At 32.9% G+C, this 20,235-nt stretch overlaps 1 protein-coding gene across 12 annotated transcripts in view; it reads left to right on the top strand.

Moving 5' to 3' along the window:
- Positions 1–17,418, top strand: part of LOC101891514 (uncharacterized) — a 222,485-nt gene extending 205,067 nt beyond the window's left edge. For 8 of the 12 annotated variants that reach the window (XM_005178505.3, XM_011292213.3, XM_005178510.3 and 5 more), the window contains 2 exons: positions 10,838–10,951; positions 13,835–17,417. In XM_005178505.3, coding sequence (XP_005178562.1) covers positions 10,838–10,951; positions 13,835–13,981 — 261 coding nt within the window. In that variant the 3' untranslated portion in view covers positions 13,982–17,417. Of the gene's footprint in view, positions 1–10,837; positions 10,952–13,834 lie in introns of all 12 variants that reach the window. The other 4 variants (XM_005178506.3, XM_020035086.2, XM_011292214.3 and 1 more) reach the window with 1 other exon arrangement.
- The last annotated feature ends 2,817 nt before the right edge of the window (positions 17,419–20,235 follow it).

Here is a 20,235-nt window from a genome sequence, read left to right on the forward strand (position 1 = left end):
AATAATAATCATAGCGTGTATGATTGGATTCTCCCATAAAAAACTTTTAATTGTTATGCGCAGCTCAACTAAATTAGCAAAGTGGTGTAGGGTATCATAAAGTCGGCCTCGCCCGACTTTAAGACTTTCTTTACTGGTTTTTATTTACAAATATACATGGAAAGACGGGCAGACGGACATGCATAACTCGAATCAGAATGTGATTCTATGCAGATCATCAACAGGAACTATGGGTCTATCTCGTTTCCTTTTGTCTGTTACAAACAAATGTACAAAGACATAATACTCTGACCACCTTGTGGTGTAGGGTATAATGAGGACCGATATCGTAACGTTTTCGTAGGGTAATTTTGTACCCGACACCACACTGTGGTACAGGGTATTATGGCATTCTGCATTTGTTTTTAATATGCTGAAGGAAACGAGATAGACCCATAGTTTATTTTGATGATCTTCATAGAATCACTTTCTGAATCGATTATTACTTGTCTGTCCGTCCGTCCCTCTTTCCGACTTTCCATGTATTTTTGTAAACAACGTACAGGTTGCATTTATTTTCTGATTGAGAGGAAATTTTCGAAAAATCATTTGCTTGGTCCAAGGACGATCCCTATTTAATATATAGCGTCGTCCGATTTTATAAGTATTGTTCACCACATTCGTAATATCAGTCTGAATCAAATTAATTTTAGCACACACGGCCGGGTTCAGTCCAGAGGTATGTCTATTTTGGTGAATATCGGCTCGGATTAAAATATAGCTTCCATATATATTTAATTGGTAACATATTGAAAAATGAGCTCGGAGTAAACCCATTGAAATTCCAAAAAGTGGAAGAATTTACACCACAACAGAAAGAAAATAGACTCAAAAGAGCTAAAGAGTTGGTTCGCTTGGCCGAAGGTAGTGAACTGCCGAATTTGGGTTTCTCCGATGAGAAAACGTTCATTGTCCAGCAGTTGGGGCCGCGTGTGACTCTTTCATTGGCCGTTTGAAGGTCATAATGCGTGTCAAAGGTGACCAATTCGAACAAATCTAAACTTTTTCTAAAATGTGATGCTATTTCCGACATATTTTGCTTTCACTCAATAAAATTTAAAAATATATATAAAAGTTATGGCGTTCGACTTTGTTGCAGTTTTTTATCTCACCCTGCATTTCCGGTACAAGATATTGGGTACATCCTAATAATACCTTTTCCATGTTTTGCCGAGATCGGTTCAGATTAGGATATGTCTCCCAATATATATTTTCCTCAAATTTGATGTAAATAATACAAAGTAAACTTCCGATGTTATTATCTGTAATAGACATTAGGGGTCAATCGTAAAATGTATAGCATTTTCTGACAGGAGGATTAATTTTGCTCCGCCTTGTATAACTATAACTATTTTAAACATTTTATTAGTATTTTAACTATTTATAAGATCAAGTTGAGGCAATTTCCGATTTGAAATACTTTTTGTATTAAAATTTTTTGAAGATTTTCGGACTCCATCTCCGCAAACCAGATTCGGCGGACATAAGAAAAAATAAAGAAAATTGGTGCAAATTGTAAATTATGATATTATATTGGGCAACACTGTCATTGAATAAAATCATTCCGAATATAAAAGTTCGTTCTTTAATTGGTATTTAACTTCCTATACCAAAATTTGCTCCAGCCTATAGATCAAAAATTAAAATTCACAATAAATTTTTCGCTGGAAGGATGATGTGGTATAGAAAATCATTTGTTGCATCCACATATGCGGTTTTGACCCATTTAATTCTTGAAATATTGTCGAATATACTAAAGACATTTTTATTTCGTTCTCGGAGCCCCAACAATTGATCTATGCAACATCCTGTATTGTGCTAACTATGTGCTAACTGACTATGTACGGCAGTGAAATCGATATTTATGAAAGCTTAGATGTAACCACTTATGATTTCATTGGGAATTGACTCTCACAAATAAAAAAATATTCGCGATTGAATGTAACTGTTGGTATTTTTTATACACAGGTCCAAAATTGCTGACGTCTTCTCTCTGCTATACGCTAACATACAGAATATGATTGTTACCTCAGAAACTTGTAATATCCTCACAGCATAGATAGACTATGAGACATATATTTAAGAACATCCACCTGACTTCTGTGTTTCTTCTATTCAATTTACGTAGAGTGTAGAGAAACCTCTGATGAACACAATTTCTCTTTACATTAATATTTCATCGACCATTTTTGTTGCCCGCAAAACCCTCCTTGCTCTCTGTTTGCGTAATTTTTCATCATCGTTATTGTTTTGTCATTATGAAATTTAATTTAATCTTTAATATTTTCCCAACACTTTTCATTTTTGACATCTTTATATACGTACTGCTTTTCTTTTGTGTCGTTAAAGTCAGATTTAATTTTCGTAAAATACATTCACTCGCCCGCCAATCTCCAACCACCATCAGCTTCAACTTTTCAGCCTTGCTTTGCGTCATACTTTGCGTAATGTATTTGCTTTCATTTGAAGAGTTTCCGCCGAAAACAAAAAGTTTCATCTTCAGCTTCTGTTTGATTGTGTTAATTTGTTTCTCGTTTTCCCTTATTTTTAACTCTTACTTCTTTTCTCTCTCTATCCGTCTATACGTATTTGTAGTGCCAAACGATTCTTTTCCTTGGCGGAAAGAGTCAGACGTTGTTTTTGTAACAAATTATTTTAGATAGCGAAAATATTTCATTCTCATAATTTTCCACACCATCAAGTCGGGTTACAAGAAAACCAACAGCAACAACAACGATCTGTATGTGTGTGTGTGTGTGTTTGAGAAGTTTCAAGAAATGCAAACTTAGCATTGAAACGAAAAGTTTTACCCAAGAAAATGTAAAGTAAAGTTGTCGTTTCCATAACATATGAGCTCAAGTTTTTTACTTCTAGAAGAGAAAATATTTAAATGAAAATTGCATTTATTTATTTAGAAGTGGAAAATTTCCAAGGAATAAAATTAATGTAGGTCAAAATATTAAAAAAAACGTATTTAAATCTCTCGGGTTTCCTTAAATTTCATAATCACAGATTTTCAAACACATCATCTGATGCCGTATGAAGAAATCAAAATTTTTAGCTTGGAATCTAGAAGTCAACACCAGCTTCATTAATAGCAACATCGCTTACACATTGAAAGGATTTAACAGGAAGCATTTTACAAATAATAATGCTAAGGTGATGTTATCAAATAAGGTAGTGTAAACAATCAACCAAGTGCAGATCGAACTATAGCGAAATGACCTGGAAAGACAACATCGTAATTTCCGCCAGCGCCTGTAATATCGCCGACTGTTTGCTCGCGGACGTAGCTCGTAGTGGGTCTGCGTCTTGGTTATCTTCGATAGGATTATCGTCTTTGTGGCAGTATCAACCTCAACCGTATCATTTCATGCCAGATAGATAGTGAATTTTATCGGTGTGGGTATTTTGGTCCATGAGACCAAGCTTAATGAAATTTGCAATTACAACGGATTGGTAGTCACAACGTTTTGAGGAGAAATAACTACTGATGTGGCGGTGAGGGATTAGCGATCTGTTTTTTCTGTCACGTTTAATGATGAAACGGTGATCGATTCGAAGAGGTACGCTGGCAATTTTAATTTGGGCTAATATTAAACATTTGCACAATGAAAGACAAATCGAACGAAGATATATATGGGAGCTATATTGAAATCTGAACCGATCTCGATAAAATATGGGAAAGGTATTTCTGAGTTATACTTGATATATTTCCCCAAATATCGTTGTTAAACAATGCATATTACGGCTGCGGAGGACAAAAATAACAAATCGGATGAATAATATATATGGGAGCTATAGCTATATCTGAACCGATTTCGAACATATTTGACATACTTATTTTCAGACCTTATTTGGTCTTGTGTGCAAAATTCCATATTACACTTTGGAGCACAATAACAAGCAAGTCGGACGAAGACATATATGGGAGATATCTCTAAATTAAATTACCGATTATCTCAAATCCCAAATTTTTACATTTTATTGAATGAAAGCAAAAAATGTCGAAAATAGCATCAATTTTTAGAATAAGTTTAGATTTGTTCGAATTGGTCACCTTTGTCACGAATTATGGCCTTCAAACGGCCAATGAAACCGTAACACGCTGGCCGAATATTGCTCTGTGGTATTTTGGCACATTCCCGGCGAAGTGCTTGCTTGAGGTGATCGACACTTTGGTATTTTTTAGTGCCAACCTTGCTTTCCAAAATACTCCAGACACAATAGTCCAACGGATTGGAATCCGGAGATTTTGGTGGCCATTGTGCGTTGAAAATGAAGCGATGGAACTAATTTTGTAACCATTCTTGGTTGGCGCGTACTGAGTGCGATGGTGCTGAATCCTTTTGGAATGTCCAAGGTCGCGGCCAAAATGTTTGCCTGCCCAACGCTTGAATACACCCTCCAGAATATTTTCGTGATAATATTCGGCATTTTTTCTGATGCCATGGTCGATTAATACGAGCAGAGAGTGACCATCGGCTGTTTTGGTGGCCCACACTATCATGGTCGGCGCTTGTGTCCTGGTGGCCAACCGAAGGTGCACACTTTCAGCTGACCTCTTTGGCAGTCAAACGCGATCATTTTGTTTGTTTACAAACTGTTGGACAACGAATGTTTTCTCATCGGAGAAAACCAAATTCGGTAGTTCACCATTTCGGCCTAGCGAAGCAACAAGAGCTAAAGATCTGGTGAGTCAATTTTCTTTCAGTTGCGGTGTAAGTTCTTGCACTTTTTGGAATTTCGATGGTTTTACCCCGAGCTCATTTTTCAATATTTTCCAAATGGAATATGTTCAGATATGTTCAGTTCACGAGTCATTTTTCGGCCAAAGCGACGTAGGTTTATATCAAGTCACTTCTTTAATCTTCGAACCATTTCTGCTGATGTTTCTTCCGTCCACTTCCATGATGTCGGGCTACGCTACCAGTATCACGGTAACGAGCGATGGTACGAGACACTAAAGATTTATTCACATTTAAATGCTGGAGTTCTCTAACGATAGCCACTTGTGGTTCACGCTCGAATTCCATCACGAATAACTTTTTTCTGGAAAATTCTCACCAAAATGCTTTTGTACGCTTGTAAACAATATAAGTTATGAGCTGTCCCTGGAATAATTTTAACATCTGTCGGACGAGATATTACAGCAGTCTGAATTTGGTTGCAGCTTTTTCATCTCACCCTGTACATGGACAGACGGACGGACATGCATAAATCGACTCAGAATGTGATCCTATGCAAATCATCAAAAGGAAATATGGGTCTATCTCCACAAAGACATAATACCCTTACCACTATGTGGTTTAGGGTATAAAACATACCTTTTGTGTGTGACTTTATTTGAACAGTCCCAACATGTTGAACCTAGCCAGGCAACCTGTTTATGGAGGAATTCAAATGATTTCGTTGAGAAATTTGGCCATCTCTCTTAAATTAGGTAGGTCGGTTGTGTCTTCAGTGTTCCCTTGCGGTCCACAGATTTGCTTGAAGTTCAAACATAATGTTTAGTTTTTCTTCGAGCGCGTTTCTATTCAATATTTTTAAAAGTTGGCTCGGTAATTTACAGATATATTGCACTGGTTTTACTATTATGGAAACGATTAGTTACAGATATATAAATTATTTCGGTGGTTATTCTTGACCTCTCAAATACACATACAAAATACCATGTATCGCTCACATTCATTTTTTTGTTTTAATTTTTGCTATTAATTTACTTGCTTTCATTTTTGTTTATTTCTGCCACATCAATGCCATACAATCAGCAGCTAACCACAAAATGTTTGATAACAAAAATTACTTAGCTAAATTCTCATGCCAATAGAAAACAGCAAATATACTTCCATACCCAGCTAAATTCATAAAATATGTATAATTATAGATTGTATACTAAAACTAAACTTGCTGACAGATAAATGGACACTTTTAACATACATTGAGTTTCAATGAAAAGCACTTGATATTTTACATAACCATAAAGGGAGGCGATGATTTGTTCAGCAATGAAATTTAAAATTAAAATTGTAAAATTACGTAATTTTATGATTTCGGCCTCTCTAAATATTAAGCATTTATTTTTTTTAATTCTAACATTTTTCTAAAATTCATTGTTGGACAGATAAGACTACATTAGATGGGAACATGATACATGATACGGACGACGACCAAACACCACCTACATTACCAAATATATTGTTTTTGTAAATGTAATAAGAAAAAAACCAAAAACAATAACTTTTCTATGGAATTTTTATACTTCTTTTTCCTGATTTTTTGCTATTCTAAAAACAAAAAAAAATGCGTATCTGTCTGTGTGCGTCTACCCCACTTGGCTACTAACCAAATGTTCAACTAATAACCAAAACAAAAAAATATCAATTGAACTACAATACAACATCCAAAAAAACAACAACAACAATAATGGAATTATTGTCATCAATAACGATAAATAAAAATTATGCCTCTGTTTGTTTGTGTTACTGACACTCCATGCAACAGCCCGTAAGTATCAGCTAACAATTCTCTTCTCCTTCACTCGCTCACATCCTGTTGTACTATTTCATTCTATGCCATTCTATGAATGTTGTGCATTAAATAAATAAATACAATTCATACAGTAAAACCTATCATGATTGAATACCTGCCACAAGTGGACACCTCGATTGTTTGGATAATCCCATTCTAGTTGTTCTCTTAGAATTCGGTGTTCACTTGTGAAAGGTTTCACTGTGAACTCATCTTTTTATATTCTTCTCTTTCTTATAGAATACAATATCGTTGAGTTTGATATTTTTTTATTTCAGTGTAAATTTAACTATATTAATGCAGTTGTTATTTTCTTTAAGTTCTCATATCCGTTCGTATCGTTCATAGTCATGTGGTAATTTCAAAATATTTGTATAATTTGGTGAAATTTAAAATTACAACAAGGTCCATTAAAGAAGTAATGAAGATATAACACAAAAACTGTAAATTCTCATTACAAATCGGATTACCAACCCATTGTATAATCGTACAAGTCACTCGAAATGAGTTATTCCTTTGCAATGGTGTTTTGGCTACTGCCAAATAAGTAACTACTCATTTGCCCACATACTTTCAGTCAAGTAATAACTACTTATCTCAAGACTCATTCATATGTTGTAATAATGAATTAATGATCCGATCTGCGATTTTTTTTTGTGGTTAAGTTTTGCAACTGGCCAAGATAAATAAATATAAAATTTTATTTCAGCTGCAAATCGAAAACCAATTTTGCAAAAATTTGTCGACCATTCGAAATTAGCTGTATAAAAACAAATTTACAACAAAAAAGCAAAGACTATAGTCGTGCGGGGCCATGTGACCATGTCCATGTCCAAATCCATTTTTGAAGATTTCGTTTTTGAAATTATATTATGGAGCCCTGCCCAGATGTTAGATTTTTGTTGTCGTGTTGTTAGGTATTCAAAACAATTTCACGCGAAAGTTGTGATCTAGTTTACAGCTAAATATAATCCAATGGTCATCGAAAATTCTAGACTTCTGTCCTTAACTCTCTTCTCATGCAAAATTCCGTGTCGATTTGTTTTCTATTGTGACCTGTAGAGCAACTGCAAAATTAGGAAAATTTTAATTTTTTTTGTCCATTTGAATTCTTAAATGTACATCTTCAACAACAAAAGGCTTTGATGTTGACCCTAACCCTACCACCATACATAAATTCGTGAGGATGGAACGATTATTGCGACCTATATATATACATATAATGTTGAAATTGTACAATTCAAAATTGTAAGTCAAAAAATAATCCCATGCCTTAAAAAATATCAGCATAGATTTCGCCGGTATTAAAAATATTCGCAGTTTCGTGGAAATTTTCGTATTTTTGGATATAAGAGTTAGGGTTCATTTTATCCGCTAAATATTGTCCGATAATATTGTCTAAATTGGTAGGCAACTGTCCAACCTTAACTTCTAACTCAATGCAAAAGTACAAAAAATAGGAAATGTTCATGTTTTAAGTCCATTTTAACTACTAAATATTTTGCAATCATATCCAAAAACAGTAGGCTTTGACCCTAACCCCACCTCTTTTTTCAATTTCGTGAGGATTGGACCATAATTGTGAACTGTTACACAGCTCGGCGAGATGGGAAGTTCAATATATAGTTTCCTATGTCGGTGACCAATATTTCGAGGTGTTACATAATTTTTGGCCCAATCAAACTTATAATACCCCCAACGCATGGTCTTGTAGGGTATACAAAGTTAACGTATGAAATACCATTTTTACAAAATCTATGTTTTGGTTTACTTAAAACTAAAACTACGTCACTCTGGACACTTAGTGGATATGCTCCCAAGAAGATTTCATATAGATTAAATAAGAATTCGGGCAAAAACTTTTATTTGGAAGCTATACCGTGTTCCAACCCGATGATATGAATGTATAGATATTTAGTTATATATGTCCCATATCAAATTTGATGGTTATAGTTATGGATTTGATACAGCTTAAATCTACATGGAACATACAAAAGAAGTAAAGCCAAAAAGGTCTTGTTATACCCTCAACCTTATGCATTAAAGGAACGTAAGAACAACTTAAGAACCCATGTATCTGTGAACGGAATCCAATTCAGATTATTATCCTAGAACGAAATATAACTCCGATTTCATCTAAAATTTGTAGAGTACAATATTTTTATCAGCTTAGGACAAATTCAAATAAAAATAGTATCTTCTGGTTCCTTTTCCACAAAAAATCAAAATTTGCAAAATAGTAAAATCTGTCATAGAAAGCAAATGAAGCGTCGGATTTGGGCGTAATCCCGAATATGGCAATATTTATGTCAGCCTTGGAACACGTATCAAATTTGATAAGATCGGCCTAAATCTACATCTAAGATCGGCCTAATCCAAACTATGGTTCGGTTTCCCGATATGCTCCATATATTGCGAATTTAAATATTAATATCACCATGAAACCTAAATTAGGATGGATTAAGAACCTAACTTGAGATGATGAAAAAATCTATCCAATTTGGGCTGATTTTACATATATGGTGGACAATAGCCATAAAATCGGGTGAAGGTGTATATCGAAGGTACATAAAAATCTGAACCGATCTCGATAAAATTTGGCAGAAGCATTTTCGAGCTGTATCTGATGTCCGGTATCAAATATCCTTGTTGTGGAGTGCTTATTACGCATGTGAGGACTTAAACCCCCAAATGGGATGAGAAATATATATGGGAGCTTTTTCTATATCTGAACCGATTTTCACTAAATTTTATATTTTTTTCTAAACGGAATACGGTCGGATGTGCCACAATTCGCTCAATTTGGGTTGATATTGCCCAATTGGGGCACAATTAATCTGAAACCGGTTGAAGATTTATATGGGATCTTTATTTATATTTAAACCGATCTTTAGAACATTTCGGGTACTTATTTCTGAGCTGTATTTGATATCTGTTACCAAATATCATTGTTGTGATGTGCATATATCACATGTGAAGGATTTAAAACCCTAAGTCGTATGAAACATATATATGGGAGCTATAGCTAGATCTGAACTGATTTTCACCAAACTTTATGTACTTGCTCCTAGACTGAATTCAGTTGCATGTGCCAAAATGAATGTTTGGACTGACATTGGCCAATTGGCGCACAAATAACCAGAAATTATTTGAAGATGTGTATGGGAGCTATATCTAAATTTTAGCCGATTTTCGCCAATTGCAATAGGTATCGTCCTTGGGCCAAACAAATATTGTTTCAAAAATATTCCCAAAAATACATGGATAAACGGTTAGGCTGACGGACGGACTGACATGCATAAATCGACTCAGAAGGTGAAGATCCTCAAAACTTCTCACATCGTAATATTTAAATCGTTCTGCAAAACATAAATAGTTTGAAATTCCTATTCCTAAAATATTTTTTTATATTTAAAAATCCTAATCAAATAGTCTTCTTAAAAATTCAACTAAACCCCAAACATAAATTGAAACACGCTTCATCAATTTGACAAATTTTTGAAATTATCCACACATCTACACAAACATGCACACACACACACACATACATACGTATTATAATATTTATGTTTATTCCAATGGATTATTTCAACAGTAATTTTGTGTATCTTTTTCCATTCTTTTTTTATGTGCTTTTTTGCTGTAATTACTTTTGTTATTATAAATGTGTCTATTTGTCTGTGTGTAACATTACTTCGCTGTATACTTCTATATATCTATTACATATATGTATGTATGTACTACCCTTACCAATATAACGTAAAACAATGCCATGTAATATCGATCGACATACATAACCTCTAATGTTCGACATATATATATTTTTGTTTGGTTTTATGTGGTAATTAAATAAATAAAATATACCTATCAATTGTATGTGTATGCTGTTGTTGTTAATTCATACTTATTTATATAATCTCCTGATGTATTTAATTTTTGACTATCAAAATAATTTCAACAATTACGAAACAAAATATTTTATGTATATTTGTGTATGGAATGCATTTACATATTTGGTTTTTGTTCTTGCCATTGTTGTTGGTTTGAATTTATAACAATTTGGTTTATTTTTATTTTTTGGTTTGATTATTTTCAAAAAATGATACCTGTTTTATTAAAATTGACCTACATATAATAATACATCATATGTGATATGTGCGTGTCCGTTTTGTACGCACACTTTTCTGCTTTGTACGTGCTTTACTCTCAACATGCTTAAATTTCGAAATTATAACAAAAGTTTTTCAAATTTACTGCCGTCTATCAGGGTGAAAAGAAACGTGACACCGGTGGACCCAATGAGATTGTTGCATGTACAACATGCGGTGGCAACAGCGGCACCCCCTGTACACACTCAGCCAATAATGGCTGTGCCACAGAGGTAAGTAGAATTTAGCCCATGAAAATTCACAATTTGTTTTCCCATTCGTTTTTTTTTCGGAAAATGAGACAAGAATAAAATTTAATAAATTAATAAAAACAAAAATTATTTCTAATAAAATGTTGTTCGTGTGAACCCATAACACGGAATGGTAGACTTTTAAACAATAAAATTTCTATTTGTTTGAATTATTTTCATTACATGTTTAAATTTATTCATAAAACTTTAAAAATTTTGGAAACTTTTCAAAATACATTGGTATATATATTTATTACTAGCTTAAAATTTGTAAAGTGTCTATATTGCCAACTGTCTTATGGCTACAGAGGGTATGAAATAAGGATTTTAAACCCTACGCCTGGACCCGTTTCATGACATTGATGTCGATTTAGCAATTTCCCTACGTCTGTCTGCCTGATGAGCAAGAAAACTTCACCTTTGGTCCAAACCTTGCATGTCGTAATATTTCTATTAAACTTCCATCAAGTTTGAAAAATGTCAATATAAATCCTTTGCTATTAGCAATCTGTGAATATTTAAAAAAAATAAAAAAAAAAATTATGGAATGTCTTAATTCTGGAATAAATATGGCAATATCCGTCCATTCCTTCTGAAGGTAAACATTTGTCATATTTATAACTCTTAGGAATGAATAATTCCCGATTTTCATAAAAACTTGAACTTCCAAATATTTTTATCAACATCTAGATTTTGTGTGAGAATTGAATATGAGATTTCACATAAATTTCTATAGAATTTGTTGAGTTTGCCATTTATGAAATAGAAACAGATTTAACCCATATTTAAGGAAAATCTATGTTATACAACATATGTTTTGTACTTTGAGCCTGATTTAAATTCGAAGTTTTGGCCAACACGGCTACTTCCTTCGCTTTTTATGAAGCACAGAATTTTTCAAAATATTATTGCCTATCCCATTATCCAATGCATCACATGATAGAAATTTTTAATATCTGCAAAGTTTGGAGTAAATTTGAGACTTATTTTACATTTTAAAGAGCAATGACTATATTTTCTTTGAAAATTTGTAACTTTTGTTAAGAAAAAACCAAAGGAGTAGACCAATACTGTTCATCTTCGATGTAGGTCTAATCTTGGTAATAATTATGAAGTACAATGTTCGAAACACACTAATGCGCAAATCTACAGGAAAATATTTTCCACTTGATTCCCGCGAATAAGGAGTATTTTTCACATAGGAGTATTCGCGAGAGCTCCTATATAAGACTCGAGAGGAATATCAAGCAAATCGGAGCTTGGATATGGGGTATAAACACGTTATTTCGTTATGGCATTTGTAAAGGGACTATATTTGAAAAAAAAAAAATCAGGATTTCTATTTATAACTGGAATTCACTGGTCCCCGCATTCGCCACACATGGTGAAAATTTCGAAAAATCATATATAACATTTAAACAAGTGAAATAGCGTTATGTTCGGGCCGAAGGTAAGGAAACCCTTTAATGAAAAAAAAAATCGGGATTTCATATTGGTCCACTTCCATTTTTGCCAGTGAAATCGGTTGGTAAAAAGTCTTAAAAATTACTTAAATTCGATAGTACCAATTTGCTCCTACGTTGGTTGTTTTCCATTGCGAGTTACAAATACCAAATAAAAAAAATCTGAAAAAAGGTGGCTAAAATCAAAAAATACCAAATGTTCGGAGGTACGCTCATGAGTGAGAAAGAAATAATGAGCCTATTTCAGCAGTCTTTTGCCACAGAAGACAGGGCCCATTACAAACCCTACATACAAAATTGTATACGAAGCGCATAAAAACGTGGACCGATACAGATAACTTTCTGCCACAGGTGGCCCGTTACAAACTCTAATTTCCCTTTAAAAATGTGGCTTAAATTCCTAAAGTACCGAATATCTGGAGATACCATTGTTTGTTGACCTATATAGACAAAGCTCTGTCACAGGAGGTAGAACCCATCACAAACTCTAACTACCGAATTTTAAATAATTCTGTTTGAGCATATGATCTAAATCGCCAAAAATGCCGAATATCGGGTGGTACACTTATATGGGGGTTATCCGAAATTTGGGCCGACATAGCCCATACGAACTTAACCTGCCTACTGACATAATACTCGTGTGTGCACAATGTTAGCCTTCTGTCTCATATTGTTCGAAAGATAGCGTAATAATAAACACATCTTCACACCAGATTTTGTGTTAGCAGAAATATTGAGATGTTCTAAGTTTGAAAATAATCGGATGCTCATTTCGCGTTTTATGGGCTTCATAGTTATTCAAAATTCTAACCCGTTGTGGGGGAGGTACTAGAAGGTCTGCTATATTTCATCTGCACTCCAGATCTTGGGTTAATAAAAATGTTGTGATGTACGAAAATTGGCGAGAAACTGATGTTTATTTCGCATTTTAAAAGAGTTATAATTATTTCAAATGTTGACCCTTTGTGTGGGAGCTACAAGTGGGGAGGTACCAGAAGGAGTGAACTGAGATTGTCCATCTCCGACCTCGATCTAAGCCTGATAATAATATTACGATGTTGTATATATTATGGTGAAGTATGTAAAACAAAATTTGAGATCCAGTGCAGACGAGAAGCAAAATAGTGAAACGTGAACTCTGTTCAAAACTACTATTTGAGCACTCCCGCTCGTGGTTATGTTCAACTCACCACTCCCTGGGAAAGTATGAATACATTCAAATTTTATTGTAAAATCGCATATGGACTTTATTACATAATTTGTAGAAAAATTAAAAATATATTTGTATTTGTACGACGAAAAACAAAATAATTACTTCCTTACAATAATTTAAATAATTTTCATATCCTTAATAATAATTTCAATATTTATTTCGTATTTTTCCCATCTTCTCTCTTTTCAGACTTGCTTTGTCCAAGTGCGCAAGAAAGAACCGCCACATCCTATACGTATCGCAAAAACTATAGATGTAATTGCTAGGATTACGTTTCCAACAGCATACGCCATTTTCTTAATATTCTTCTTTGTCCACTACAAAGGTTTTTCATAAAATTAACGACGAAACAGCGCAAGCAAGCAAACAAAAGACAACAAAAATCAATTAAAATTTAAACTCAATATAAAATAAAAACAAAAAAACACACACAAAAATAAAGAAAATCGAAGAAATAAAACAAACGGTATTTCTACTGCCGGAAATATACTCATCAGCAACATTTACTTACTACGTCATAATTGGTATAAAATCAGCAACAACAAGAAAATAAAATTCAAACTGACAGCAGCGATGACGAAAACAAGAGCAGCAACAACAACAGTAATAACCACAAAGTTTATTTTTTAAAGACAATGCAAAATGCAATTCGTTTCTTTTTTTCGATTGTTTTAAGAGATTTTATAATACTATGTACTAGTTAAATAAATACATACACATACCCAAACACACACTCACGTATGAACATTTGGGGGGAAAGAAAAATAGGAATTATGTAAACGATTCTTTCAAAGTCATAAAATTTGAACTGCTAGATCATTTTACACTAATATATTAATTTCAATTTTTAAACATTTTATTAAAACTTTGTAGTTTGAAAACAAATGGTTTCAGTAAAGGAAACAGAACAGAGTTTTAATACCAACTTTTTGTGGTTTTTATGTGAGGAAGAAATTTATTACAACCAAATTTATTGTGGCAAAAGTTTTTGACTTCAAGAATTTTCTCTCAGAGATCAATTTTCATATAACATGTAATTTATGTCGGATCTGGTCGTCCTGGTAGGGAAACTCCTTTTTAGTATATGGAAGCAACACATCAATGCTGTAAGAGAATTTGTTTTAGATTATCAATATGAAAACATATTGTCGAAATACAGATATTTTCTAGAAGTAACCAAAACCCGAGTTTCTATAATTTACCGTGTACATTTAAATTAGTTATTTTTCCAGAATGTTTTTCAATATTTTAAGACGGAGCTGTTTCCAAAAATAGATGAAAAAAAAGATTGGATGCTATTGTTGGCTTTTTTAGACGAAATAGGTTCACAATTTTTTGAATTTTGTTTTCCTACATTGTATTAGCTAAGCTATATTCATTCAGAAAAAGAATTGCTTCTCCATAAAATGTACACTTAGGTTTCTCTTGATCAGGCTCTAACGTGACAACTTTTTTTTCGTTACAAAAATCAATACTCTTCAATCTGGTAATGGCTGCGTTTTTAAATTAGTATCAGTTGAGTATTTAATGAAAATTAAACTGATATATTAGGGTATACCAATATTGGACATTTTGACAGAAATGCTTGCTTAGGCTCTCGCTAAAACCCCAAAAAGTCAAACATCAGCCAATTAGGTTTGCGAATGTGGTCAAAGTCAAAATATTCTCATTTTTTGGGGTTCCAGCTGTTGTTGGAGGAAAATTTTCCAGCTAGTATCTATTATATTTGACAAGAGGTGGTCTGTTTTGGTAGGAAAATGAGCTAACCCGCTGTATTGGGCTTATGTTTAAATGTGGGTCTACAGGGTAAGATAAAAAAACTGCAACAAAGTCAAACACCATATTAATTAATTTTTTTTTAATTATATTGAACTAAAGCAAAAATGTCGGAAATAGCATTAAATTTTGGATTAACGGTTTCTCATAGGAGACGACCAAATGCGGCAGTTCACCACTTTCGGCCAAGCGAAGCAACTCTTTAGCTCTTTTCAGTCTATTTACTTTCTGTTGCGGTGTAACTTCTTGCACTTTTTGGAATTTCAATGGCTTTACCACGAGCTGATTTTTCAATATTTGCCGAATGGAATATTGCGATATGTTCAGCTCACGAGCCATTTTTCGACCCCTGCGACGCGGGTTTCGATCAAGTCGCTTCTTTACTTTTCGTAGCATTTCTGCTGATGTTTGCTGTTCACGGTAACGATGGCACGAAACACAAAAGATTTATTCACATTTAAATGCTGGAGTGCTCTAACGATAGCCACTTGTGGTTTTCCAGCCAAATAAAAAAATCACACTATCACGCTTAAATTCCATCACGAATAACTTTTGTACGGTTGTAAACAATATAATGAGCTGTCACTGGAAAAATTTTAACAGCTGTGGCTTGGAAATGACAGCAGTCTGAAGTTGGTTGCAGTTTTTTCACCTCACCCTGTATATTTAAATTTTAAATAGGAGGAGTTCTTGGGTACGGAATAACCAGAAAAAAAATTACAGTAAATTCCAACTACGGAATATGAGGAGTTGCCGCTTTACCAAATATTAGACTAGATTATGTCATCGGTCGACTTGAATCGATTTTAAACATTAAAATTGGCTGAAATCAGAAGAAAACAATTAAAATGTTTGATAAACAATATTCTATCTAATTATCAGTTTAGAAAATTTAGCAAAATAATCAAACAAGAATCTCTTTTTTAATTTTTTGGCGTTACAATACTTGAAAACCGAGGCAAAATGACTTCGGGTGTACACTTGGAATAGCAGATGTATTTATATTTCCCCTGATACGTTTACACATTCATATACACCACTTTAAACACAAATCCTAGAAACATAAATATATATATTTAGTGAAATTTATTTATTTATTTTTTTTTTTAATTTGAGCTTAAATTATTAAATAGAATTTTATTTGTATACAAATTCTACATAACTTTTGTTAACTAAATAAATTCTTAAGAAGAAACAACCTATATATTATAAAATGCACCTTAACTTTAAAAAAAAAAATAAATAAATTTTCATAAAACCAAAATCGAAAATATGAAATGTTCTCTTAAATATAAATTTAACATTATTTGTAATTTAAGCATTCTTTTTTTAATGAAAAAAAAATGAGAAACAAAGGGAAACACTAAAATCGTGATAGAAAAATTAACAAAAAATAGCTAAATTTGCAGAATATAGAAAAAATGTAATTAAAAAACAAATCAATGAAAGTAAATCCCAAAAAAGTATCAAATTTTTATTCGAGCATAAAAAGAAACAGTTTTATTCGCGTATTCATATTTCATTTAACAAATATGCCCCTTATGTTCATTAGAAAACCGCGAATTCCAAAATCAACATCTAAAGAAAATGAAACATTTAAATTTAAATAATATTTTTGACTGCCTTCTTAAGAAAAATAAATAAAATAAAATATAGAGAAATTACATGGTAATATTCTAATAAAACAAAAAAAAACATACAAATATTATAAAAACAATTATGATTATTAAAACTACGAAATAATTATTTAAATCCAAAAAAAATAAAATACGCTGAAGTAAATGAGAACAATTAAAAGCATGATCAGACGATGAGCACATAAAGTCCTTCGCAAACACACTTTGTTGTAAAATACTGTTGGAAATAGCTTTAAATCGATTTTCTATTTTTTTGTTGTTATTTCAATATTATTTTTTTAATCATATGTTTTTAGGTTAATTCTTATTTGTGTTTCTTTTGGAAATAAATAAAAATATAAATTTACTCAATTATCGTTTCGTATGTTTGAAACAATCAAAAATAAGTTTGTATAGGCCAAACTTCTTTATGCACTCTCTACTCGATTGTCGTAGATACCACTGCATATTTCATTCGACTTTTATAATGAACTTAAACTTCTGAAGGTGCAGGTATGACATCTGACGAACAATTAAACCTAACTGGCGATAAGCAGAAAGCATCTAATGATTTTTTTTACAAAGAAAACTTTAAAATAAATAAAAAAAACTGCATGATTGAAACATATCCCTTCCCTTTCACATTTGCAACGATTCGTGTCACATTTGGTACAAAATTAGGTTTCTCATTTAGAATACATAATGGACATTGTTTCATAAATGTGCCGCCATAGTTCCGTGAAATCTAAACTCTACTGTTTTTGTCACAACCACCTTCGGCCAGTTGTAATTTCGATGATCTTTTAAGTTAATCATTTGAATGAAATATTTATGGAATTATGTTCATATAACTTTCAAAATCTCGAAAAGAAACAAGTAAAGAAAGTCTTAAAGTCGGGCGGGGCCGACTTTGTGATACCCTACACCACTTTGCTAATTTAGTAGAGCTTCGCATAACAATTAAAAGTTTTTATGGGAGAATTCAATCATACACGCTATGATTATGATTATAATTTAAAGTTCAAAGGACTAAATATGCAGAAGCATTTGTATCTTTTAAATTATCCAAATCTGAACCGATCTCGATAAAATTTAGCAAATGTATTTCTGAGCTGTATTTGATATATTTCCCCAAATATTGTTTTTGCAGAGTGCATATTACGGCTGCGGAGGGCAAAAATAATAAATCGGATGAACAATATATATGGGAGCTATAGCTATATCTGTACCGATTTCGATCAAATTTGGCATACTTATTTTCAGGCCTAATTTGGGTGTATATGCAAAATTCCATACAATTCAGGCTGATATTACACGTTTGGTGCACAATAAAAGGAAAATCGGACAAAGATATATATGCGAGCTATATCTAAATTTTGACCGATTATCTCCAATTTCAATAGGGTTCGTTCTCGGACCAAACAAATGATCTGTGCAAAATTTCATCTGGATCGGGCAATAAATGTGATTCTATGCAGATCATCAAACTATGGGTCTATCTCGTTTCCTTTTGCCTGTTACAAACAAATGCACAAAGACATAATACCCTGACCACCTTGTGGTGTAGGGTATAAAAATGACAATCTGGCAATAACTCAGGGCCGTATACCGAGTTGTCAAAGATGCCAAATTTTCTTTTCGTCATTTTCTGAATTTAAACAGCGTTCGAAAATAAACAGTACAGAAACATAGTGTACTGTGCCGGTACAGTATCACTAAAAAAATTAGCGGTTGTGTACCACTAAAAATTATTTTAGTGATACTGTACCGGAACACAACGATGATCGTAGTGTACCGCAGTCGGAACACTAAAAAATCGTAGTGTACCACATGCACCACATTAAATAAATCAAAATCATAAAACTGATTTTAAACACTCAGCCATACTTTGTAAAAAATTTAGTTTTTTACACCTACATTCATTGATTTTTTGGTACCACAAAATAACAGGTAAATTATTTGCAAAATAACCCATTACAATGCAACCACTAAAATACCCTTTTCGCGGAAAATTTCAAATTTCAATGGTTAAATATAAATTATTATCACTTTAGATTTGGCCCTTTTTTATTGTTTCTACCTATTTCCATATTTTTCTACTTTCTTCAATTTCGCAACCAATCTAAACATACATGAGAAATAAAATAAATTCAGCTTTTATTTTTATAATATTGAATTGTATTAGTAATTTTTGCATTATCGAAAACATCAAACATCTAATTTTCTCACAAATCGTAAACAACACATATGTGGAAAGGTGGAGGTATATTAACTTTGTCATTCCGTTTGTAACGTCCTTAAATATTCGTCGTAGACCCCATAAAGTATATATATCCATAATCAGCATAAAATTCTAAGTCGATTTAACGATGTCCGTCTGTCTGTCTGTCTGTTGAAATCACGATACAGCCCACATAATTGACGTAGAGCCCCAAAATTTAGCAGAGAAATTTCGTATTGTGTCTAGGACAATAATCAGGGCCGACACTATGATACCCTACATCACTATGTATACTTCTTGTAACAAATAAATGATTATATTGTGAATATGTTTGGAGTAAATTATGTCAACAACGATCTATATTGAATGCGCAGAATGACACCTATCGCTGGCTTAGAGGATATATTGTTATTTTGAGAATTCTTCCTATAAAATCTCATGATACATATATATGAGAGCTATAAATATATAAGAATCCATTAAGATTAAGTCTAAATACGGCAGACTTTAACATTGAGGGGATTTTATCGTATTATCACAGACTCAACCTAATTAGACAAAAATAGAACGATGAATGTATCATTTGAAGAGAATATATAGGGGTGCTATATGTAAATCCGAACCGATTTTGACCAAATTCGCCAAAAGTATTTCAAAGCTGTATCTGATACCTCGTACCGAATATCATTGTTATAGAGTACATATTACGACTCTGACTACGTGGAAGCTATATCTATATTCTTGCCGATTCGAACCAAATTTGGCAGATGTTGTTCTCATCACAACCAGCATCTAAAAACTAACTTTGGAAGGTCTACCTCGTCCTTGTGATTTTTGCTCAAAAACATGTCATTGGCGCATAGTGCATTGTAGCGTTTTCTGCAAACATGCTAAAATCTGAATTGAAATTTTAGATGGTCGTAGAGTTAAGACTTATTACAAAATTAAGAATTTCGTTAGAATAACTCCGCCGAACA

This window comes from Musca domestica, unplaced genomic scaffold (genome assembly GCF_030504385.1).
Source record: "Musca domestica strain aabys unplaced genomic scaffold, Musca_domestica.polishedcontigs.V.1.1 6, whole genome shotgun sequence".
NCBI classification, from domain to species: domain Eukaryota; kingdom Metazoa; phylum Arthropoda; class Insecta; order Diptera; family Muscidae; genus Musca; species Musca domestica.